This window comes from Protobothrops mucrosquamatus, unplaced genomic scaffold (assembly GCF_001527695.2).
Source record: "Protobothrops mucrosquamatus isolate PMUCROS unplaced genomic scaffold, P.Mucros_1.0 scaffold89, whole genome shotgun sequence".
NCBI classification, from domain to species: domain Eukaryota; kingdom Metazoa; phylum Chordata; class Lepidosauria; order Squamata; family Viperidae; genus Protobothrops; species Protobothrops mucrosquamatus.
The window spans coordinates 1,505,215-1,526,059 of record NW_015386465.1 but is presented as its reverse complement, the minus strand read 5'-3'; the positions used below and the strand labels follow the sequence as shown (position 1 = coordinate 1,526,059).

Sequence of the window (20,845 nt, the reverse complement as noted above, 5' to 3'; positions counted from 1 at the left end):
GACGGGGACTCAACCCTGCCCCACGACAGCTGTTGGGTCTCAAACATGGGCTTGCTAACTTCCTGCCCAGCATTGCAACCACTTAAGCCACCATGCTCCTAAGTGGCTTCGTGACATCTAAGAAAACACACAGAAGACACCTGTTTCTGATTAACTGAGCAGGGTGTGTCTTTGGCCCAGTTGGTGCAAATGAACTGAAACTGAAACAATTCTGCACAGCCACCTCTTGGCTGTTCTCCTTGCTGCTTGCAAAGCACCAGTGCTGTAGCAATTACGACGCCCCGATAAACATTTGGTAAACCAGCATCTGTTAGGTTGATACATCGATCCACTTCATTTTATTGTGCTCTCTTTGTCCAACATAAAGTGCAGTCCGATAAAAGTTAAATCTCAAGGGTACAAAATGTTTCCGTAACATGGAAAAAGCCTACAACGGCCATGTCAGATGATTGTAACATAAAACTAACTTACTATAAGATATCTAGGGGAGGTTTAATATCTGATGAATATATGCATGCACATAAAATGTGTTTACTATAAAACTCCTGTGAGAGTAAAATCTATAATCTACAAAAGTAAGCCTGTAAACCTAATAAGTTTGAAATAACGGCTAATAAGCTTTCTGACAGGGGCCATAGATCATTGGCAATCATCATAGCAACTAATGTATTGTTCCACCATTGAGTTCGCTTTCTCAGCCGCTCCATTTGTATTTGGGTGAAAAGCTGACAATAGTCCTTGTGTGAATCTGATCAGCTTAAGGAAGTCCCTCCAAAATTTTGCAGTAAATTGGACTCCCCTATCCGGAATGATCCGTTTTGGTGCTCCGTGAAGATGGTATACAGTATATCAGTGATGGCGAACCTTTTAGAGACTGAGTGCCCAAACTGCAACCCAAAACCCACTTATGTATTGTCGGGTGCCGGGTGGGTGTGGCCCATTGGGTGTGCGTGGCTGCAGTGGTAACGGCAGACTGGGTGGGATTAAAAAGTTCAATCAATCAATTTCAACTTTGCGAGATCTTTTTTTTCCCCGCAAGAAGTTGAAATTGATTGATTGATTGAACTTTTTTTTTTTTACACACGGCGGCGGAGGCCTAAAGCAAAAAAGTTTTATAAAACCCAGCTAGATGGTCTCTTTGACCCTGTTACTCTGTATTCTGTAGTTACCTTGAAGTAAAAGAGAGATCGTCATAACATTCATATGACCGTCCTTGATTTATCCAGTCTCTGGATCTATCAGGAATCCTTGTATGTATCACGATTGTACAAAATTGTCAAGTGTGACACAGGTATTCTCCTCCTCTTTTCAACCAGATGAGCAGCGTAACGCGACTGAGACCACGGTTGGGTGCTATTCTTTTTAAGCTTCAGTTTGAGGAGCAAGTGAATAACACCAAGCCTGAAATCATGGCTGTCAGCACAGCCTGTGAAGAGATAAAGAAGAGCAGAAGCTTCAGTCAGCTTCTCGAACTAGTCCTGTTAATGGGGAACTACATGAACGCTGGATCGCGAAATGCCCAGACATTTGGATTCAACCTCTGCTCCTTATGTAAAGTGAGTATTTTCAACAGCCTGTACGAGTGGAATCTGGTGCTTTAGTCAGGCCCTTGACGTATTGCTGCCGCTGATTATCTTTTTTCCCCCCTTGCCAATGGAATAATTATAAATATGTAAATTTGCCAAGATTCTCTCCCCCCCCCAATAAAATAGTTGTAAATATCTGTTCTGTCTACCAACCCCAACACAATTTGCACATGAAATCAATTAATTTTTATGGTTCTCATCCAGTGAAGCAGAGAGAATGATTGCAGTTTTTAGAAAAAGCTCGTTTTCTCAATTAAAAAAAAAATCGCTGTCCCTATCTAGAGCAAATACACGGAGTGGGGAAATCAGAGCATTTAAGGCTGGGGAAATGGAGAAGTTTTGAAAAGTGGAAATGCTGGTCCATATGATTACTTGTAAGGGCAGGACTGTCACGAAAAAACCCCCTCTGAAAACAACGGTATATAAAAATGCACTTCTGCCCGCTTTGTAGAATTTGGTATGTCGGAAGAAACCAACCTTAGTTGTATGCAGAGCAGATGGGCTATTACAGAAGTGTGTATGATAAATAAGAGCAGGTAGGGTCAAGAATGAATAGTTGCTAAGTGAACGTGGATTAAATGCAAAAATGAATGTAGAAAAATAGAATGAGGTGGCTTTGATTATGTAGGGAGATTGAATTAAGATCAAATCACAAGACAACCTACCGTATTTGTTGTTGTTGTTAGTTGCGAAGTCGTGTCCGACCCATCGCAGCCCCATGGACAACGTTCCTCCAGGCCTTCTTGTCCTCTACCATCTTCTGGAGTCCCTTTAAGCTCATGCCTCCTGCTTCAGGGACTCCATCCAGCCACCTCATTCTCTGTCGTCCCCTTCTTCTATTGCCCTCCATCTTTCCCAGCATTAGGCTCTTCTCCAGTGAGTCCTTCCTTCTCATTAGGTGGCCAAAGTACTTGAGTTTCAACTTCAGGATCTGGCTTTCTAAAGAGCAGTCGGGGTTGATCTCCTCTAGGACTGACCAGTTTGATCGCCTTGCAGTCCAGGAGATTCGCAGGAGTCTTCTCCAGCACCATAGTTCAAAGGCCTCAATTCTTTGGCGCTTAGCCTTTCTAATGGTCCAAATTTCACAGCCATATATTGCAACTGGGAAAACCATGGCCTTGACTATACGCACTTTTGTTGGCAGGGTGCTTAAAAAAGGTCAAAAGGTGTGCGCCATCTTGAATCCCTCAACGGATGCCATTAGCCAATTGTGTGTCTTTTTGGGTCAAGTTAAAAGTGAATGGGTATCTTAATATCTTCCCCACAGTTGAGTTTTAAAGTTAGATATCACAATTTATCTCTCAATGCACAGCATCTTTTCTTTCCTGGTAGAACTCAAAGACACTTATAGGTTATTAGGCAGTCTCCATTCTACGACGCTTCTACATCCCAAGTCATAGACAGTCACTTCTCTGAAATGGTATAGGGTCTTCTGCTTGAGCAGAGGGCTGGACTAGAAGAACTCCAAAGTCCCTTCCAGCTTCTATTCTATTCTATTCTACTCTACTCTACTCTACTCTACTCTACTCTACTCTACTCTACTCTACTCTACTCTACTCTACTCTATTCCATATTTTCTGTTCTATTCTATTCTATTCCATATTTTCTATTCTATTCTATGCCATATTTTCTATTCTGTTCTACTCTCTTCTCTTCTCTTCTCTTCTGTTCTACCCTACCCTACCCTACCCTACTCTACTCTATTCTATTCTATTCTATTCTATCCTATTCTATTCTATTCTATTCTATGTTTAACTTGTGGGTCTAATTAAATCTAATGCCAAGTTAGAGAATAAAAAATGAATGTGTAATAAGATGAAACGGAACTATATTAATTCTTTTACCAATGTATTGATTGTTGCCTAGTTAAAGGATACCAAATCAGCTGATCAGACGATAACCCTGCTTCACTTTCTGGTTGAAATCTGTGAAGAAAAATACCCTAATGTTTTGAGCTTTCTTGAAGACTTGCAGCACTTAGACAAAGCAAGCAGAGGTCTGTATTAAAACTGATATTTATGTTTTGTTTTGTTAAACTCTGACCACAATGAATAATTTCTGAAAGGGAGAATTTTAAATTTGTAGCATGCATTAACCTCTGCCTGCAGTTATGAATTTCCATTCACAGTTATTTCTATTTCTTTCAAGATGACTTTCCCTTATCTTAAATTAGCAGAGAATATGGAGGGGGAAAAGTGATTATGTTTCAGATCACACCGTCCAGAGTACAAGAGTGTTACGATACAAAAAGCAGCAAACTGGGGAATTAAAATATTTTTCATGGCTTCCATGCATGCCTTTCAAATAAAAGGCTAATAATTGCAAAGTTTTAGGAAATTCAATCTGGTTTCACCTAGCATCATGTCTTTAAAAAAAAATCTTGCATTTGTTCTACTCCTCTTCCTGTGTTGTATCCGATAAAGTCTTTACAGACACATTGTTTTTATGCTGTTGTCTCCTCTTGAAGATTTTCTATCTTAGCTTTTCATTCAGAAAGAAAGTAGGTGAACGATCATGCCTGCAAGTAGAAGGAATAATGTGTGACAAATCAAAGCAGTCAAACAAGCCTAGATGTCCCCAGGGTCATTAGTGCCCGGTCTGAAATACTGTGCGGGCCTCTTTGTTGTTTGCATGTGTCCTGGTGTGAATAAAATTGGAGATTAATTCCTTAAAAAAATGGAGATGGCAAAATATGTAATAGTGTGTTACATGTTGGAAGAGAATATTCTGGCATCCATAGCTATGTTAGAAGTTTTCCATGTTCACTCTGTTGGGTTTTTTTAATTGACCATTCCTACACTATTTACAATTGTAGGCATCTCATGGACATTTGGTCTCATGGGTATATTCCTTTGAAAGAGATATCGGTGTTACAGGATACCTGAGGACAAGGGTCTTCAAACTTGGCCCTGTCATGACTTGTGGACTTCAACTCTCAGAATTCCTCAGCCAGGCATGCTGGCTGAGGAATTCTGGGAGTTGAAGTCCACAAGTCATAAAAGGGCCAAATGTGAAGACCCCTGCCTTAGGATATAAGCAATATTCTGACAAGGAAAAGTGATGTTTTGATATGTTAATGGTCAAAGAATTAGACATTTGGGAACATTGATCAGACACAACAGTTGGGAGAAGATTTACTGGAACTAACAGATCAACTGTAAGATCTGACATAGTTCAGTGACTGAAGGATCAGATTATTAGGTACTTGAAGTCAGGAGTGCTAGCCAAATGTATGTCATAGGTTATATTTAAATCCCGGAAATAATAATATATTTGCAGGTTATAGAGAACATTTTAGACACAACATCTCTTTAGAAAATAATTCTTCCCTTTAGAATAAGTTCCATGGATATAATTCTTATTATCTTTGAATATTTAAAGCCATCTTTGATTTCCACGAGGCATGTTTAGAATCCTATATTGGCCATGAAAAAGGTTTTCATTTCTTGAAATAGGAAATGCATGCATTATCTTATTTTGGCTAAAGTAAGTTTTTTTTTATGCTGTGAAACTGGAGTAGGCTGTGTATCCTATCCTTCAAAAATTATTAATCATTAAAGATGCATGTTTGTGGATTTAGTTTCAGCGGAGAGCTTGGAAAAGAGCCTAAAACAGATGGAAGGACAGATCAAACAACTTGAGAGTGATTTGAAGACCTTTCCTCAACCTGAAGACGTCCACGACAAATTTGTGACAAAAATGTCCATATCCTTTTGTTGTTGTTAAATAACGTCTACACTTTGTTTTCAAAATCTACTTTAAACTTATCTGCCTAACCGTTACTCCACATATAGTCCTCATTTTTGACGACACTAGTTTTTGATTGGTTAAATGACAAAGAAGCTAAATCCCACAACATTTTTCTGCCATCTGGTGAGTGTTGGATAGTGGTTGTATTTGAATGGAGCTCGAACTTGCCATTGAGGGATACTCGTTCAGTTTGCCCATTCTGAATTCTCCTTAGGCTAAGCTTGGTTAGTATTTTATACAAATAACACTTGATTAATTTCCCTAAGCTTCTGAAGAGTATTTAAATTAATGTATTGCTTGATATAGACCAGGGGTAGGCAACCTTGTCTCTTTTATGACTCGTGGACTTCAACTCCCAGAATTCCTGAGCCAGCCATGCTGAGGGGAAGGGAGAGGCTTCTAAACTGAGCCATGCTGGCTCAGGAATTCTGGGAGTTGGAGTCCATGAGTCATAAAAGAGCCAAGGTTGCCTACCCCTGATATAGACTATCCTACTTTATTCTAATAGTTCTTCTGCTAGGTTCCTTTAATATGGGGTTGTTTTTTTTTAGTTCTTACTTATAAAGGAAGTCCTTTGTGCTCTCTATGTGGAAGGAAAAATCCGAATTGACACAAGTAAAGCAGATAAAGTGTCATGTTTTTGTTGGTCCACATGTAGATTAGTAAATCTGTGGAAGACTACCAAATATCCATTGTCTGGCTACTAAGTGCCAGTTTTTCAGTCATGTTTAGTAAGTAACAAAATAATTATGCTAACGATCTAAAGATCTTCAAAACCTTTAATATGACCATCTCGTTACTATTGATCTGTGACTAGTAAAACTGATGTTGCATTTACAAAAAGGATGTAGTGTAGACGCTCCTTCTGGCCTCTGTGAGCTTTGTTTATTACAATTGTTTAATGCAATTGTATAAAAAGAAATTACCCTTTTTTTCCACCCTCCCTCCCTTCGAAACCATGCACAATTTTCCAATTATATTGATTGTGTTTAGAAAATTATGGCACCAGAATGTGTTTTCCCTGGTCACATTTTAAAACAATTTTGCCGAAAAGCGCTACACTGAACATCCTTTTTTCCCCCCAGCAGTCAACAAGGCTTAATGATTCTTCCCTTTCTAATTTGTAGAGGTTATGAGTTTAAAGCGCAAATTAGTCTCTAACTCAATGGAATAGAATGATGAATATTCTCGGTTTCCTTTTAAATAGTTCTCTACGACGGGCAATTCCCACATTGGAGAACTGGTAATATTGCAAGCTGTTGATAGTACTTTCTTCCAAGAGGAAATACGATGAAATATTTCTTAATGCGAGATGCTAGTGTAACACAGGCAACAGAGCCAGGCGTACATTGTAAGCTTATAAAACAAAACGTGGTTGGAAATGTCACAAAAAATACGTAAGCACTCTATGCTAAATCCACACGCGACGCTTAAACAGATGGTTTGATCTTTAAACACTGTTAAAACGTAATAGCCTCCTGTTAACATTCCCTGTAGACAGAGAATAATTGGGGAACAGTGGAATTACATTCGTTCCTGGTAATGACTACGTGCTTGCTAATTAAAAAAAAAATGTGTAGAGGAAAAATGGGGTATTTGATGCAAATGTTAGATGATCCTATATAGCATCGGTCACCTACCTTTGTCGGTTGGCGGACTGGAGGAAAAGGGAGGGGGAAGCATTTTGTACGTGTGTGCGGGTGTGCGCAAGGGGTTGCAAGCACGCGCGTGCCGCAAATGGGGCGGGGCTCACGCCCGCGTGACACTCACTAACCCTGCTCCGTTCTTGCGTGGCGCAGTGCTTTGTTTCTGTGCCCGGTGGTGCGGCAGCTGCGGTTTTTGCGCCTTGCAGAGCAGCGGCGGCCCGTTTTTGCGCCCCGCGGCTGCAGCACTAGCGCAAGTGAGGGCGTGTGCATGCACTTGCGCGCACACTGGCCAGCCTGCCCTGCGGCCTGATGGCCAGTAGGCTACGGCCCACGGGTTGGGGACCCCTGCTCTATAGCTTGAAGAAGCTGTGTAGCTACTATTGTTGTGGTTGGAAAATAGAATAGTTCAGTTTTCCGAACTGCTCAGTAAAAAATAATAATAATCAGAAATGTTAAAAAGGCAATGTAATGCTTCTTACAATGCGGGAATGCTTTCCATATAGCCTAAGCTTTTATTCTATAGGTAACTGAGTTAAGATCTTAACGATCACAAACTACTGTGTTTGTTTTACATCTAGATTTGCAAGTCCCGTTTTTGCAGAACTGTTTATTTACAGCTCTGCTTTTTTGTGGCAGTTGTTTTGCTCTAGATCAGGGGTCTCCAACCTTTTTGTTTTGGCGGCCCGGTGGGAGAGGGAGGGGCGGGCGCCTTATGTGTGCATGCGCAAACATGGATGCGGCCACACGTGCGCGTGTGCGTACAAACAGGCTGCGGGCATGTGCACCACGCAAATGGGGTAGCGAGCATGCGCACGAGGCTCTCAGCGACGGCAGCCCCTGTGTGAGGCTTGTGCTGCTGCCTCCAGGCTCGCAGTGTGAGGATTGCGCAATGCCCGCAATGCCACTCCCGGTGCAAGGCTCGTACCGCCGATCCCACACAAGGCTCGCGCCACGGCCTGCAGCAGTGCCGCCTTCGGTGCGAGGCTCGTGCCACCGCCCCTGCGCAAGGACCACGCCGCGGGCCACCTGTCACTTGCGGTTCTGCCGCCATCGGCGCAATACTAGTGGCGCTGCCATTGCCCGTGCAACACTTGCGGCAATGGTGGCATGAGGGGTGGTGGGTGAGCACACGCATGGGCACTGCCCAGCTACTCGTGGCCTGGCGGCCAAGAGGGACCTTTTCTCTAGATGGGGACCTCTGCTCTAGATGGACATGTTGGAGAAGTCAACCATTAGTTCCATGCAAACATGATGGAGAAGGAAATCTGAATTACATGAAAGTATAACAGAATAACAGAGTGGGAAGGGACCTTGGGGGTCATCTAGTCCAACCCCCTGCTCAAGCAGGAGATCCTATACCATTTCGGACAAATGGCTGTCCAATATATTAAAAACTTCCAGGGATGGAGCAACCACAACTTCTGGAGCAGTGATGGCGAACCTTTTAGAGACCGAGTGCCCAAACTGTAACCCAAAACCCACTTATGCATCATCGGGTGCCGGGTGGGTGTGGCCCATTGGGTGGGCGTGACTACGGTGGTAACAACAGACTGGGTGGGACTAAAAAGTTCAATCAATCAATTCCAACTTTGCAAGATCTTTTTTTTTCTCGCGAGAAGTTGAAATTGACTGATTGATTGATTATTTTCTTTTTTGTACACGGCAACGGAGGCCTAAAGCGAAAAGCTTTTATAAAACCCAGCTGAAGGCCTAGGACTGGAGTGATGGCGCGCGTGCCCACAGAGAGGGCTCTGAGTGCCGCCTCTGGCACCCGTGCCATAGGTTCGCCACCACTGTTCTGGAGGCAAGCCGTTCCACTGATTAATTGTTTTAGGTTACTCCTCTCCTTGATTAGTTTCCATCCACTTCTTGTTCAGGTGCTTTGGAGAATAGGTCGACCCCCCCCCCTCTTCTCTATGACAGCCCCTCAAATATTACCTTATTATATTTGGGTAATAAAAATATTGTCATGTTTGGGTGGCAAAAATCAGAGCCATCAAAAGGGCCCTCAGTCTTATGTACCTCTTCTGCTATTTAATGCTGGATTTAAACACTAAGTTAAACAAGGAGTAAGTATTTGAAAAGCATTTACAAACTTACCCTTAAACATGCAGGTATAATTTACAAAGTAATTTAAAGAAAAAAAAGGATGTAATACTTTAATGCTACTCATTATCTTTTCTTTGGTTTGGTTTTGTATTTTGAAAGGCCTTTTAAATATAGCAAATCCATTTTTAATTGAGTATTGATTTTATGACCAGAATGGTACATTGTCTGTTATATTTCACTTCCTTTTTCCTCGGATTTATTGCACATTCTTAACCACCCTTTCCTGGAAACATAAACCATATTTAGAAACACATGAATATGTTCACATGTATTCTCCTCCCTTCTGCCTAATAACAGAGGAAAAGGGAAAAAAGAGTGGAAGAAATGAAATCTCTCTTCTACAGAAAAATGGGGAGAGGAGAGAAGCTGTGTTTTAACTAACTAGACCCTGATTAATTACTAGCAAGGATTAATGGTCAGGCTTATCTCCAAAGTTAACTGCAAATATTTTGACACCCACTTCCCCCATTGGAAGCTGATGGTGGGGAGAGATTGGTGCAATACAAGTGTAAAAAATTGCTAGCAAGATCTCAGAAATGAAGATTTATATTTAGTGAAATTTTAGAAACGTTGCATCATTAGCATTAATCCTTGATTTCTTAGCATGATATTTCATCTAGAATTTGTAAAAAATGTTGGGGGCCTGGGGGCTGAAATATAAAAATAAAGCCAAACAATCTTAAACCATTTTTATTTTATTTTAAATTTTTATTTATTTACTTATTTTTTATTTGCTTTATTTTTAATGCCATTTTGTAGAGACAAGAAAGCCTACCATGCTGCAATAGAACAACAACAAAAAAAGTGTTCTATGCAATAATAAACTTAGTAAATTCTATGCCATGATTTGGCACCGTAAACTCTTTGAAAATGTTGCACAGGAAAAAAGTATTAAGCACTTGTAATGAGTAAATAGATATGTGAGTGGGGACTTTATAATGAATTGATTTACATGCTTAGATTCTTTACCCATGTATCTGGGCGAGTTTATGTGGAATAAATGATTCATACTGCATCAAAATCTTATTCTTTTCTTTCTAGCGAGCACTCCCTATACAAAGTCATTCTGTATGATTTCCTATTTGCTGATAAGGCTTTTTATCAGACCAGCAATGTCGTAACCTTTTCAGATCGAGCATCAAGGCAGGGGATCGCTAGTAAGATTTAAGATGCGTGATGGATTGTTGTACAGTCAATGTTTATTTGCGATTATCTATTTTGACACTCCTTTTTTTAAAAAAAAAATCTTTATTGGTTAAAGCTTGTAATAAAAAATGATGTACATAAACAAAACCTGCCCGCTGCACTAGATAATATGTTCGTATGGATTGTAAGTAGAAATATAACCAGAAGCATTGTAATAAAGAATTTTAGATAGATAGATAGATAGATAGATAGACAGACAGACAGACAGACAGACATAGATAGATAGACAGACAGACAGACAGACAGACAGACAGACAGACAGACAGACATATAGGTAGGTAGGTAGGTAGGTAGGTAGATATAGATAGATAGATAGATAATAGATAGACAGATGAACAGATGGATAGATGATAGGAATATAAGATAGAGATAGACAGACAGATATAGGTGGCTAGAGATAGATAGATAGATAGACAGACAGACAGACAGACAGACAGACAGACAGACAGACGTAGATAGATGTAGGTAGGTAGGTAGGTAGAGACAGACAGACACAGATAGATAGATAGATAGATGATGATGATAATAATAATAATAATAATAATAATAATAGTAAAGTTGGAAGGGACCTTGAAGGTCATCTAGTCCAACCCCCTGCTCAGGCAGGAAACCCTATACCATTTCGGACAAATGGCTGTCCAGTCTCTTCTTAAAAACTTCCAGTGTTGGAGCATTGACTGCTTCTGGAGGCAGGTTGTTCCATTGGTTAATTGTTCTCACTGTCAGGAAGTTTCTCCTTAGTTCTAGATTGCTTCTCTCCTTGATTAGTTTCCACCCGTTGCTTCTTGTCCTGCCTTCAGGCACTTTGGAGATAGATAGATAGATAGATAACATATATTGTCATTTTTTTACTGTGGGTACATTGGCACACATTAAAAAAATAAAATCTAGTTGCTTGCTCTCAAAGTGTACACATACATACACACATTTAAACATGCTAGATACAACATATGTATAGACCTACACCCTTACATATAGATAACGTATAAATATTAATCACTGCCCATCTTGAATACATAGCAGAAAGTTATTTTGATAACTTTAGTATCAAAACAATTTTCCCCCATCATTTTATACAGGGATAGCCCTTAATAAGTTGCTGGAATGCTTAATTACTGATTGCCTTAGTTTCCTATGAGAAATCCTTTCTAAAAGATTAAACACCAGTCTTATCACGAGAGAAACGCTATTGTTGAGAGAGAGAGAGAGAGAAAGAGGTTATGTGTTACAGCACTCTACCCATTTTAGTACTTTCTGAATAGTCTCAGCAAGGCTTTTGAAAATCTCCGTCTTGGTTTATTTTAATACCGCTCTACTCTGAATATAACTTTAACAAGCCTAACACAGCTTTCTCATCCAAGCAAAAGAACAGTTCAAGCAACTTTCTACAATACACAAAAGCATGGAAAACCTGTACCGGGATGTCATGGAATATTATGCCATTGATTTAAAGAAAATTTCAGTAGAAGAATTCCTTACCGACTTGAGCAACTTCAAAACGATGTTCACGGTAAAGCACTCGTAACAAAACGAGAGCAGATGTCAAAGTCCTCCTGTCCCGTTATTATCCTTGATTGGTTTTTATTTCCCGTCTTTGCCCCCAAATAGTATTTAATCCTAATCATTCGGGTACTTAGTGAGTAATCCTGTTCATTCTAGTCAATCTAATTACATTTTATTTAGATTCCCTTTTGTCCTCGTCTCTGTGTGTTGTCTTGTTTTTAACAGGCTATTCATTAGACTTCTCTCCACCCCAAGCTGTACTCAACTCTTGAAGGCTACGCAGACGTAGCTTCTGTAGTTTTCCTGATGGCAACATAATACTGGTTTATCACTGTTGTCTTCTGGAACTTACGGGGGTTGGGTTAGCTAGAAGACAATGTGACCGGCCAGTTACTTCAGCGTATTGTTCAATTGTTGAGCAGCTACACCAAGATCCTTCTTCCTTCAGAAGCATGAGAGAACTGAAGCTAAATTTGAGGTTTTGTTCACCTCATCATCATTCTAAGTTAGTACAAAAAACAGGCCAGGAGAACAAATCATGTAAGACAGAGGTCCACAATTTTTTGGGCACCAGGGACCGGTTCCGTGGAGAGAGGTTTTTCCACGGACCGGAGGGTGTGTGGATTTGTGTGTTGCCTGGGACTTTGCTTGTTTGTGCAGACCGGTTGCTGGCATGCTGCGGCCCGGTACTGATTCATAGACCAGGGGTTGGGGACCCCTGATCTAAGAGTATCTTAATAATAATAATACTAAAGTTGGAAGGGACCTTGGAGGTCATCTAGTCCAACCCCCTGTTCAGGCAGGAAACCCTACACCATTTCGGACAAATGGCTGTCCAGTCTCTTCTTAAAAACTTCCAGTGTTGGAGCATTCACCGCTTCTGGAGGCAGGTTGTTCCACTGGTTAATTGTTCTCACTGTCAGGAAGTTTCTCCTTAGTTCTAGGTTGCTTCTCTCTTTGGTTAGTTTCCACCCGTTGCTTCTTGTCCTGCCTTCTTCAGGTGCTTTGGAGAAGAGCTTGACTCCCTCTTCTTTGGGGCAACCCCTGAGATATTGGAAGGCTGCTATCCTGTCCCCCCTCTTCCCTCTCTTCATTAAACTAGACATCCCCAATTCCAGCAGCCTTACCTTATATGCTTTAGCCTCCAGTCCCCTAATCATCTTTGTTGCTCTTCTCTGTACTCTTTCTAGAGTCTCAACATCTTTTTTACATCGCGGTGACCAAAACTGGATGTAGTATTCCAAGTGTGCCCTTACTAAGGCATTGTAAAGTGGTATTAACACTTCACCTGATCTTGATTCTATCCCTCTGTTAATGCAGCCTAGCACTGTGTTGGCCTTTTTGGCAGCTGCAGCACACTGCTGGCTCATATTTAGCTGATTGTCCACTAGGACTCCAAGGTCCCTCTCACTTGTGGACTTTATGACCAAGTGAGGATCTGAAGTTGGAATAAATGTGTACTAATTTTGCATAACAGAACATAGCCGGCTTTTAGCATTTTCCAAAATAGTTATAGGTTGTGGGCCAGTCAGAAGGATTCCTATTCCAGGAAGCAGAGATCAATTGAGAAGGTCTGGTCCTGTGGTCCTCAAGGATGACGCTCCTTAAGTCTTGAGGCAACTGTGTTTGTGTGAACCAAGTAAAAATATGTCATCATCATTCTGTCACGAAATCTGAAAAAAAAATATCTTAATATTTGATAACGTTTTTTTCTTTCTTTCTAGCAAGCAGCAAAGGATAATATGAGAAGGAAAGAAATGGAAGAAAAGCAGAGACGGGCCAGAATCGCTCAAGAGAAAGCAGAAAAAGAAAAACGAGAAAAACAACAGAAGAAAAAGCACCTGCTGGATATTAAAACAGGTAACGTGGTCAGCAACCTGATGACTCCAGGTGGCATTTAGAGCAACTTTTGGGTTGCTGAGGCAGAAGAAGTGGTTGACTTAAAATTCCCTGCTGCGTTTGAGTCTGATTGGTCCCCCTCTATGGTCTTTTCATATTTTGCTCGGTCCTCAAATTGTAACTCCTTGTCGATTTAATAGGTGAGGATGTGTGCACCCTCAGTTAACTCTTTCTCGCTTCTGGCAAGAGAAGAGCCTGTAGCATCTTATCATGCCCATAACAGGAAACTAGATTGCACAATTTGTTTCTTTTGAAGGGGCTGATTCCTCTTCCCTCTGATTAATGTCTTCCTTTGTGCTGGCTTGCTCACTCAAGGTGAAAGTGAAGTGGGAAAAAAAAAACAAATGAGGAGCAGACGGGCTGCAGGGTATGGGTAACTTAAAAGTTAGTTAATCTGCACGTTAGGGTTGATTGATGGACTCTGCAAAACAGCCCTTTAAACCACATAAGACAAGGATTTGAAACAGGAGAAAAATACCTGTCCAAAGATGGGAGAAGACAAGGCTATCTAGCAGAATCTCAACTCAATGGATGAATACCTAGAGCTGGTTTAAGGGTCCTCTCTAGGACACTTGTTGGATTTATACAAATCTAATAAGATTTGTAGCTTGACATAAAGCTAAGCTTTCTGTGCTGATTGCTGATGTAGGCTGCTTGATGGCTCTCATAACAAGATCTCTTAAAAATGCACCGTTAGGGAGAAAAATACAGGTTGCAAAACAGTAGCACACTCTGATTGTGTTAATGATACAAGTGCCTCTTGGCTTCTGCAATAATGTTAGGGTGGCAAAAAGTACCCCCATCCTTTTTTTTTTGTTTTTACATGTGTGTTTTTGAAGTCCACCATTGTAGTTAACATTCTGAACGTTATTTCTTATTCTCCTATCTACAAATGCATAGTCCCATATTTCTCCTTTTGGGATATGAAGCAGCTGTACTGCCTGGAGAAATTGTGTCCTAGGGCCTTAGATTATCCAGCTTCCGTAGTGCTTGATGTTCCTACAAAATGTCCCACTGCCCAGAGAGAGTTTCCTGGCGATTATGCATAACTCTAAAAGCTTGGCTTTCTTTTTGACTCCGGAAAATAATTTCCCATATAAATAGTGCTCAATTTTTAATGCAGCCCGAGGATTGTCAACAGGGCAGGCTCCTGCTTCGGAGTAAAGTAATTATGAACTTCAAGTGTGTGTATGTGTGTAATTGGCAAGGAAATGAAATGCCAGCTGCCAGGTTGTTTTCCAGATGAAATACAGAGTACTGGTGATGAATGACAAAACTACACAATTTAGGTCTGGCTTGAATAAGAGTTAACCCTATTCATTATGATTGATACTAAATGATTTCAAATCAATACAAGTGACCTGCCTTTAGTTCATTTATTGCATTCAGAATATCTGTTCATCAACCCACTCTTCCATTGGCTCTGGGCAGCTTACAATAAAACTTGAACACAGTGACAAGGAAAAGAATAGCAAATAGAAACAAAATCATCACATTGATGAAGAATGTGATGAAGAAGGTTTAAGGTTTAAGACCCCTCCTGAGCAGGCAATCAGTTCCACAGTAAAGTGGAATTGATTGATGGGAAAAGCAGAAAATTGCTCCTGTTTTTAGTCTGGGATCTGCAAAAGAGGCCCTCTTGAAAGCTGGAGAATTTGAGGTGTGGTGAATGGAGTAGAGAGTCCTGCAGACAATTTGAGCCTCAACCATGTCTGGCTTTTTTCACCCTCAAGAAAAACCTTGATTTAGGCTCAGAAAGCAATTAGAAATTTTGTTATTTGTATTTATTTTTTTATTAAGTCAGGAGTTTTAAAAGTTTGCAATTCTTTTACTGTGTCTCAGTGCTGCAAATCAGCCACCAGAAGGTCTTGACAGTTGGCAGACGTGTGCTCAGTTGTACAGTTTTAGAATAACTATGCCTGCTTGTATTTCCTGACACCTCTCTACTGCTCCAGATTTCAAGCTAAACTCGTTGACTTCTAGCCATCTCTTTGCTTAAGAAAAGCAAAACTCAATCCACTCTTAAGTTACCACAGGGTTACCCTGGGGTAAGATGGGCAGCCAATAAATTTTAATAATAATAACAACAACAACTACTACAAGCAGCGGCATGACAAAGTAGCAACAATGGTGCAATGGAAGATCTGCAAGAAATATCATTTGCCTGTAAGCAAGAACTGGTGGGATCATAAAATAGAGAAAGTCATAGAAAATGATAAAGTTAAATTGCTCTGGGACTTCAGAATTCAAACAGACAAGCACCTGCAACATAACACCCCGGACTTAACAATTGTCGATAAGAAAGACAAAAAAGTCTGGATAGTGGACGTGGCAGTGCCTGGAGACAGCAGAATAGACGAGAAAGAACTGGAGATGATAACAAAATACAAAGACCTACAAATAGAAAGACTGTGGCAAAAGCATGCAAGGGTAATACCAATAGTAATAGGCGCCTTGGGTGCAATCCCAAAACAACTGGAGCACCACTTGAACACCATTGGCATTGACAAATTCGCCATTAGTCAATTGCAAAAGGCGGCCTTAGTAGGAACTGCTTCCATCCTGCGACGATATCTGTAATACCATCAATTCAAACATCCACCTCTGCCTATTCCAGGTCCTTGGGAAGGACTCGATAGGTAGACAAAAATGCCAAATCCAGTCTGAACATCTGGCTGACTGTGCGATGATGATGATTAATAATAATAATAATAATAATAATAATAATAATAATAATAATAATAATAATAATAATAATAATAATATCTTTCTATATATAAATAAAAATGTAAATGTTCGTTTGTTCAAAATCTTAAATCTCCGAAAGTTCTTCACCGATTGCTTTGAAATTTTGACACAATGTTGCATTCGAATACGTGCGTGTTTTTATATACCTACTATTATATAGATGTCACACCTGTGACAGGTTAAACACATGCTTTTTTAAAAAAAAACAGCGCCATCTGTTGGCTGAGTGAACGAGAGCCACAGCAACGCGTGGCCGGGTACAGCTAGTAATAATAATAATAATAATAAAAAAACTTGTTTCAGGTCTCTTTCTCCAAGTAAGTTGCAGAGATAACCAAGCCTCAGAACACTAGTTTTAACTTTTACAGTTCGATAAATAAGTGGCTGAAGCATTTAACCTTGTGGTATTAATCTCATTCCCCTTTCAACTCCTTCCGATTAAAACTAAGGTAACTAATCATTAAAAAAAAATACCTTGTGTTTGAGAGGAGCGCGGTGGCTCTTGAGGTTAGAACGCTGGGCCGATGATTGGCAGCCTCCCGTTCGAAACCTGTTGCTGCCATGAGGCAGGTTGAGCTCTGTGTCACCCGCTCCGACTCGCACCGACCCAGCGATTCGAAAGCGGGTGACTGCAAGTAGATTAATGAATACCACTTCGGTGAGCAGCTTCACGGGGACGTGAAAGGACCCCCCCCCCATCCCTTGGGCAACACTGATGTCACCGGCGACATCCTTTCGCCACGGAAACATTTTGCTGCTTCCAACACGAAAATATTAATATTGTGCTTAAGAAACCAAAGACATTTCTCGGTTATTTAACGAGCAGTGCATGCATGCAGATTAAAAATAAATAAATTAACTCCAGTTACAGATGGAAATTATTGTCAAGAGGTATTATGCGCCCATCGTTTTTCAGCTGCTCTCCAGGCTGTAAGTGGCTTTATAAGATCCTCTAGCGTTATAAGAGAAATGATTGTTTCATGCCTAACAGACTAGGGCAGAATTTTCCCTTTCATTCCAATTTTCCTTTAGAAGAGGGGGAGAAAAAAGAAAGAAAAAGAATATAAAAGTTCAGTGTAATAATTTACCAGGTCTAGAATGGAAGCACTAGAGACCCATCCGCTCTTTTATCCATTAAAGAAAGCAGAAGAGCTTAATGTAGCTTTTGCAAAGAATAAATGCCAGCACTTCAGATGGTCGCCTCGCCGATAAATTTCTCCGAGAGAATTTCCGCGTGACGATTACCAGCTTTAGAAGGGGCGCCAAAGCGCCAGGACGAAGTTGCGTCGCGCTTGAAATTCTCGTCGTCTCTCATTTCGGCCCGCGTGGTGTGGTGAACTTAATCAAACTTAAGTCGAGTCTGCTTTAGCCACTGCAGGGTGAAACGGCCTCCAAGCTCACGGCTTGAGAATCTGATTGATGAGTGAATTAAAGGTTTATCTGAACTTGGAACCGTCAGGTTTTTATTTCCAGAGTATTCCCTTGTATCCCTCTAAATCCTTTGACATTGCTATGGTAACCCAGAAAACAGAAGGAATGCTCTCCCATTTGTTTTTCACAGAAAAGGATGAGACAGGAGTGATGGATAGTTTGCTGGAGGCTCTGCAGTCAGGGGCAGCTTTCCGCAATCGAAGAAAGCAAGCACCCAGGTTTAAAGGTAAATAATTTTTTCTCTCTCTCTCTTTCCCCCTTTCTCTCTCTCTCTCTCACTTTCTATAGAATCATGCCACAAGCCTAGTTTAAGATAACCCACCCGTTGGTGGAAAAATGCAGGCCAAAACTGCTTTGGAGCGTATGTGTGTTTTTTTTTAATCCATTTTATATTGCAAAGGCAAATGTAGCAAGGATGTACACCTGAACATTGTTTTTGCAAGCCACATTTTAGAAAGAATAACAGCCTTGCTTTCTAAGTTCAGGATTCTTTGCCCCAACTTTTCCTCCTCTTCTGCTCTGTGCTTTTCTCCTAGAGGATCTGTAGCTTTATTTGTGATGGGATACGTCTGTGGAATCATGGTCCCTTTGGATTAAAAAAAAAAAGGGACCAGTGGAAAAGTGACAGATTTTCTGTTGGTTGTTTAATCTGATGTTTTTTAAAAGAAATCTATGATTTATTTAGTTTTTTTTTATCTCCAGTTGAACCCCAGAATTTCAGCTCTACTTCTACGGCACCTGTTTTGAAACCTTGTAATCACGGTAATTCATAAATCACGTTTTCTTATCCCCGTTTCTGTCGATTTGTACCTCTGTCAGCAAATATGATCTTTCTTGATTTTGCTCTGTCTAGATTAGCATAATAAAGCATGAGACTTAGTAGTCCCACTTCCGTCCTCTCTTTTCCCAAAATGCACGTTGATTTGTATATGAACACTCTTAATCACTCTTAATTTCTGAAACAGATTGTGATTTTATAAAAATAGTTAAATTGATGTTGAGCGTTGACACAAGAACAAGAAAATTGACACCTTTGATCGATGGGCTTTCTTAACGTATTAGATGAGGAGATACTTTGAATTAGTATTTTGTTCCATTCTTCAATTACCAATCTCAGAAGTTTAAACACATAATAATACACATGTGCATAAATGGTAAATGCAGTGAGCTGTTGCATTTAAATTACTATATATTCCATGATCTCACATCAAATCTGGATCCCATCGGTGCTCCACTGGTTGACATCTTTGGAAGTCCTGCCACCCTATCTGAATTATTTTGACAGATGTTACGCCTCTGTCAAAATGTGTTCATGTTTTTAAATTACAGTTCAATTTTTTGGGAATTAAAATCAAAGTGAAATTAAGAATCAAAGTTAAGAATAAGTCAAGCTGAAATATACTGTACATTCCTGGGGTTCTTTTTTTTTTTTGTTTAAATCTTGGAAATGTAGTCTGTAAAGAACATATAAGTTCCTTAGCATGGCTGAGAATAAGGATCATCTACTTCAGCATATTAACGACAGTCAGCCAAGATATTTCTGACTAGTCACAAACAAGGCAAACAATGGTTTATAGCCAGAGGTAATCAGAGGTATACTATTTCTGGTCACAGATGTTCCATTTGCTCTCATGAATGTTTGATAGCTTAAGGACATTATCTCACGAAAGTGAATTCTGTAAGTGAATATATATCTGAATAGCAGTTTTCTTCCTTTTCTGCTTATCTGTTATTATGTAGAAGAAAGTAATGCAAGGGACAAAGGGGATTTTTGCATTTCTCGTGCATTTTTTACAGTCTTTTTCTTTCAACCTATCCTCAAAGTATAGAATGTACTTTAGTAAACAACGGAGAAGCCCTATAGGACGTTGATAGAATACGTCAGGCATGTCAATCACAAGGCCCAGGGGCCGGATGCGGCCCGCGAAGTGGTTTCATGTGGCCCGCGAAGCCAGCCTGGAAACAGTGAGGGAATGGCCCCCGCTGCCTTGGCCCTGGCCCAGGCCGGCCGGGAGCCAATGTACAGTTTTGTGGTGGCCATCTATGCTGAAACGCATTCAGTCTTAGCTCCACAAGGCCGTCTAGAAACAGCGAGGAACCAGCCCCTGCCGCGTCGGCCACGCCCCCTGGGTGCATGCTGGGGAGGTGTCACCCTTTGTGAGGAATGAAGAAATGGACCATGCCTTGGTGCTTGCCCCGGTCCCACCCCCTTCTGCCAGAGACCCTCAGATCTGTCCCACTCCTGCCCAGGCTCCCACAGGCACCCTTGACGCGAACAATGTAGAGCTGGCCATGCCCACCCAGTAGGCCACACCCACCAAGTAGGCCGCACCCTGGCCACACCCACCTGCCCCCCCAAGGGCAACCGCAGTGCTGATGCGGCCCTCAGTGAAATTGTTTGACACCCCTGGAATATGTGATTTGCATGGAGAAAGTTTATTTACCAACTCTGTTTATAGACCGCCACACTCCATATGGGCTCAAAATTTAATCTATGGATTCTTCAGGAAGAGTTTGGAAAACACATTGCCTGGAAGCCTGAAATTACTTGTTTACATAGCTAATACTAGGGTAAGATGACATAGATGTGACTTCTCACCTTGTGGAGAAGAAGGTGGATTCCTGGACCTCAGTCTTTAAGAACTGTGGGAGCCGTATTCGTTTTAGCAAATAGACAGCAGTTCAACAAACCAGAAATTTACCTGCTATAAACTGTGGTGATTATTTAATCCAGTGGTTCTCAACCTTTTTAATGCCACGACCCCCAGCCGGTTGTAAGTCGAGGACTAAACCGGTCGTAAGTCGAGGACTAAACCGGTCATAAGTCGAGGACTACCCAACCGGTCGTAAGTCGAGGACTTTCCCTGCCCGGGAGCGCCGCGCATGCGTGGTTCCGCCCCCTGCGCCGGCCGAGGCGTAGCTGGCAAGCGGCAGAGACGGAGCAGGCCGACCACCAGCTGGCCCAGC

At 41.0% G+C, this 20,845-nt stretch overlaps 1 protein-coding gene across 1 annotated transcript in view; it reads left to right on the top strand.

Annotated features, from left to right (window-relative positions):
* Positions 1-20,845, top strand: part of DIAPH3 (diaphanous related formin 3) — an 87,177-nt gene that overhangs the window by 25,578 nt on the left and 40,754 nt on the right. The window contains exons 15-21 of the mRNA XM_029283440.1: positions 1,317-1,556; positions 3,453-3,582; positions 5,167-5,291; positions 11,643-11,807; positions 13,525-13,660; positions 18,009-18,104; positions 18,581-18,640. Coding sequence (XP_029139273.1) covers positions 1,317-1,556; positions 3,453-3,582; positions 5,167-5,291; positions 11,643-11,807; positions 13,525-13,660; positions 18,009-18,104; positions 18,581-18,640 — 952 coding nt within the window. The remainder of the gene's footprint in view (positions 1-1,316; positions 1,557-3,452; positions 3,583-5,166; positions 5,292-11,642; positions 11,808-13,524; positions 13,661-18,008; positions 18,105-18,580; positions 18,641-20,845) is intronic.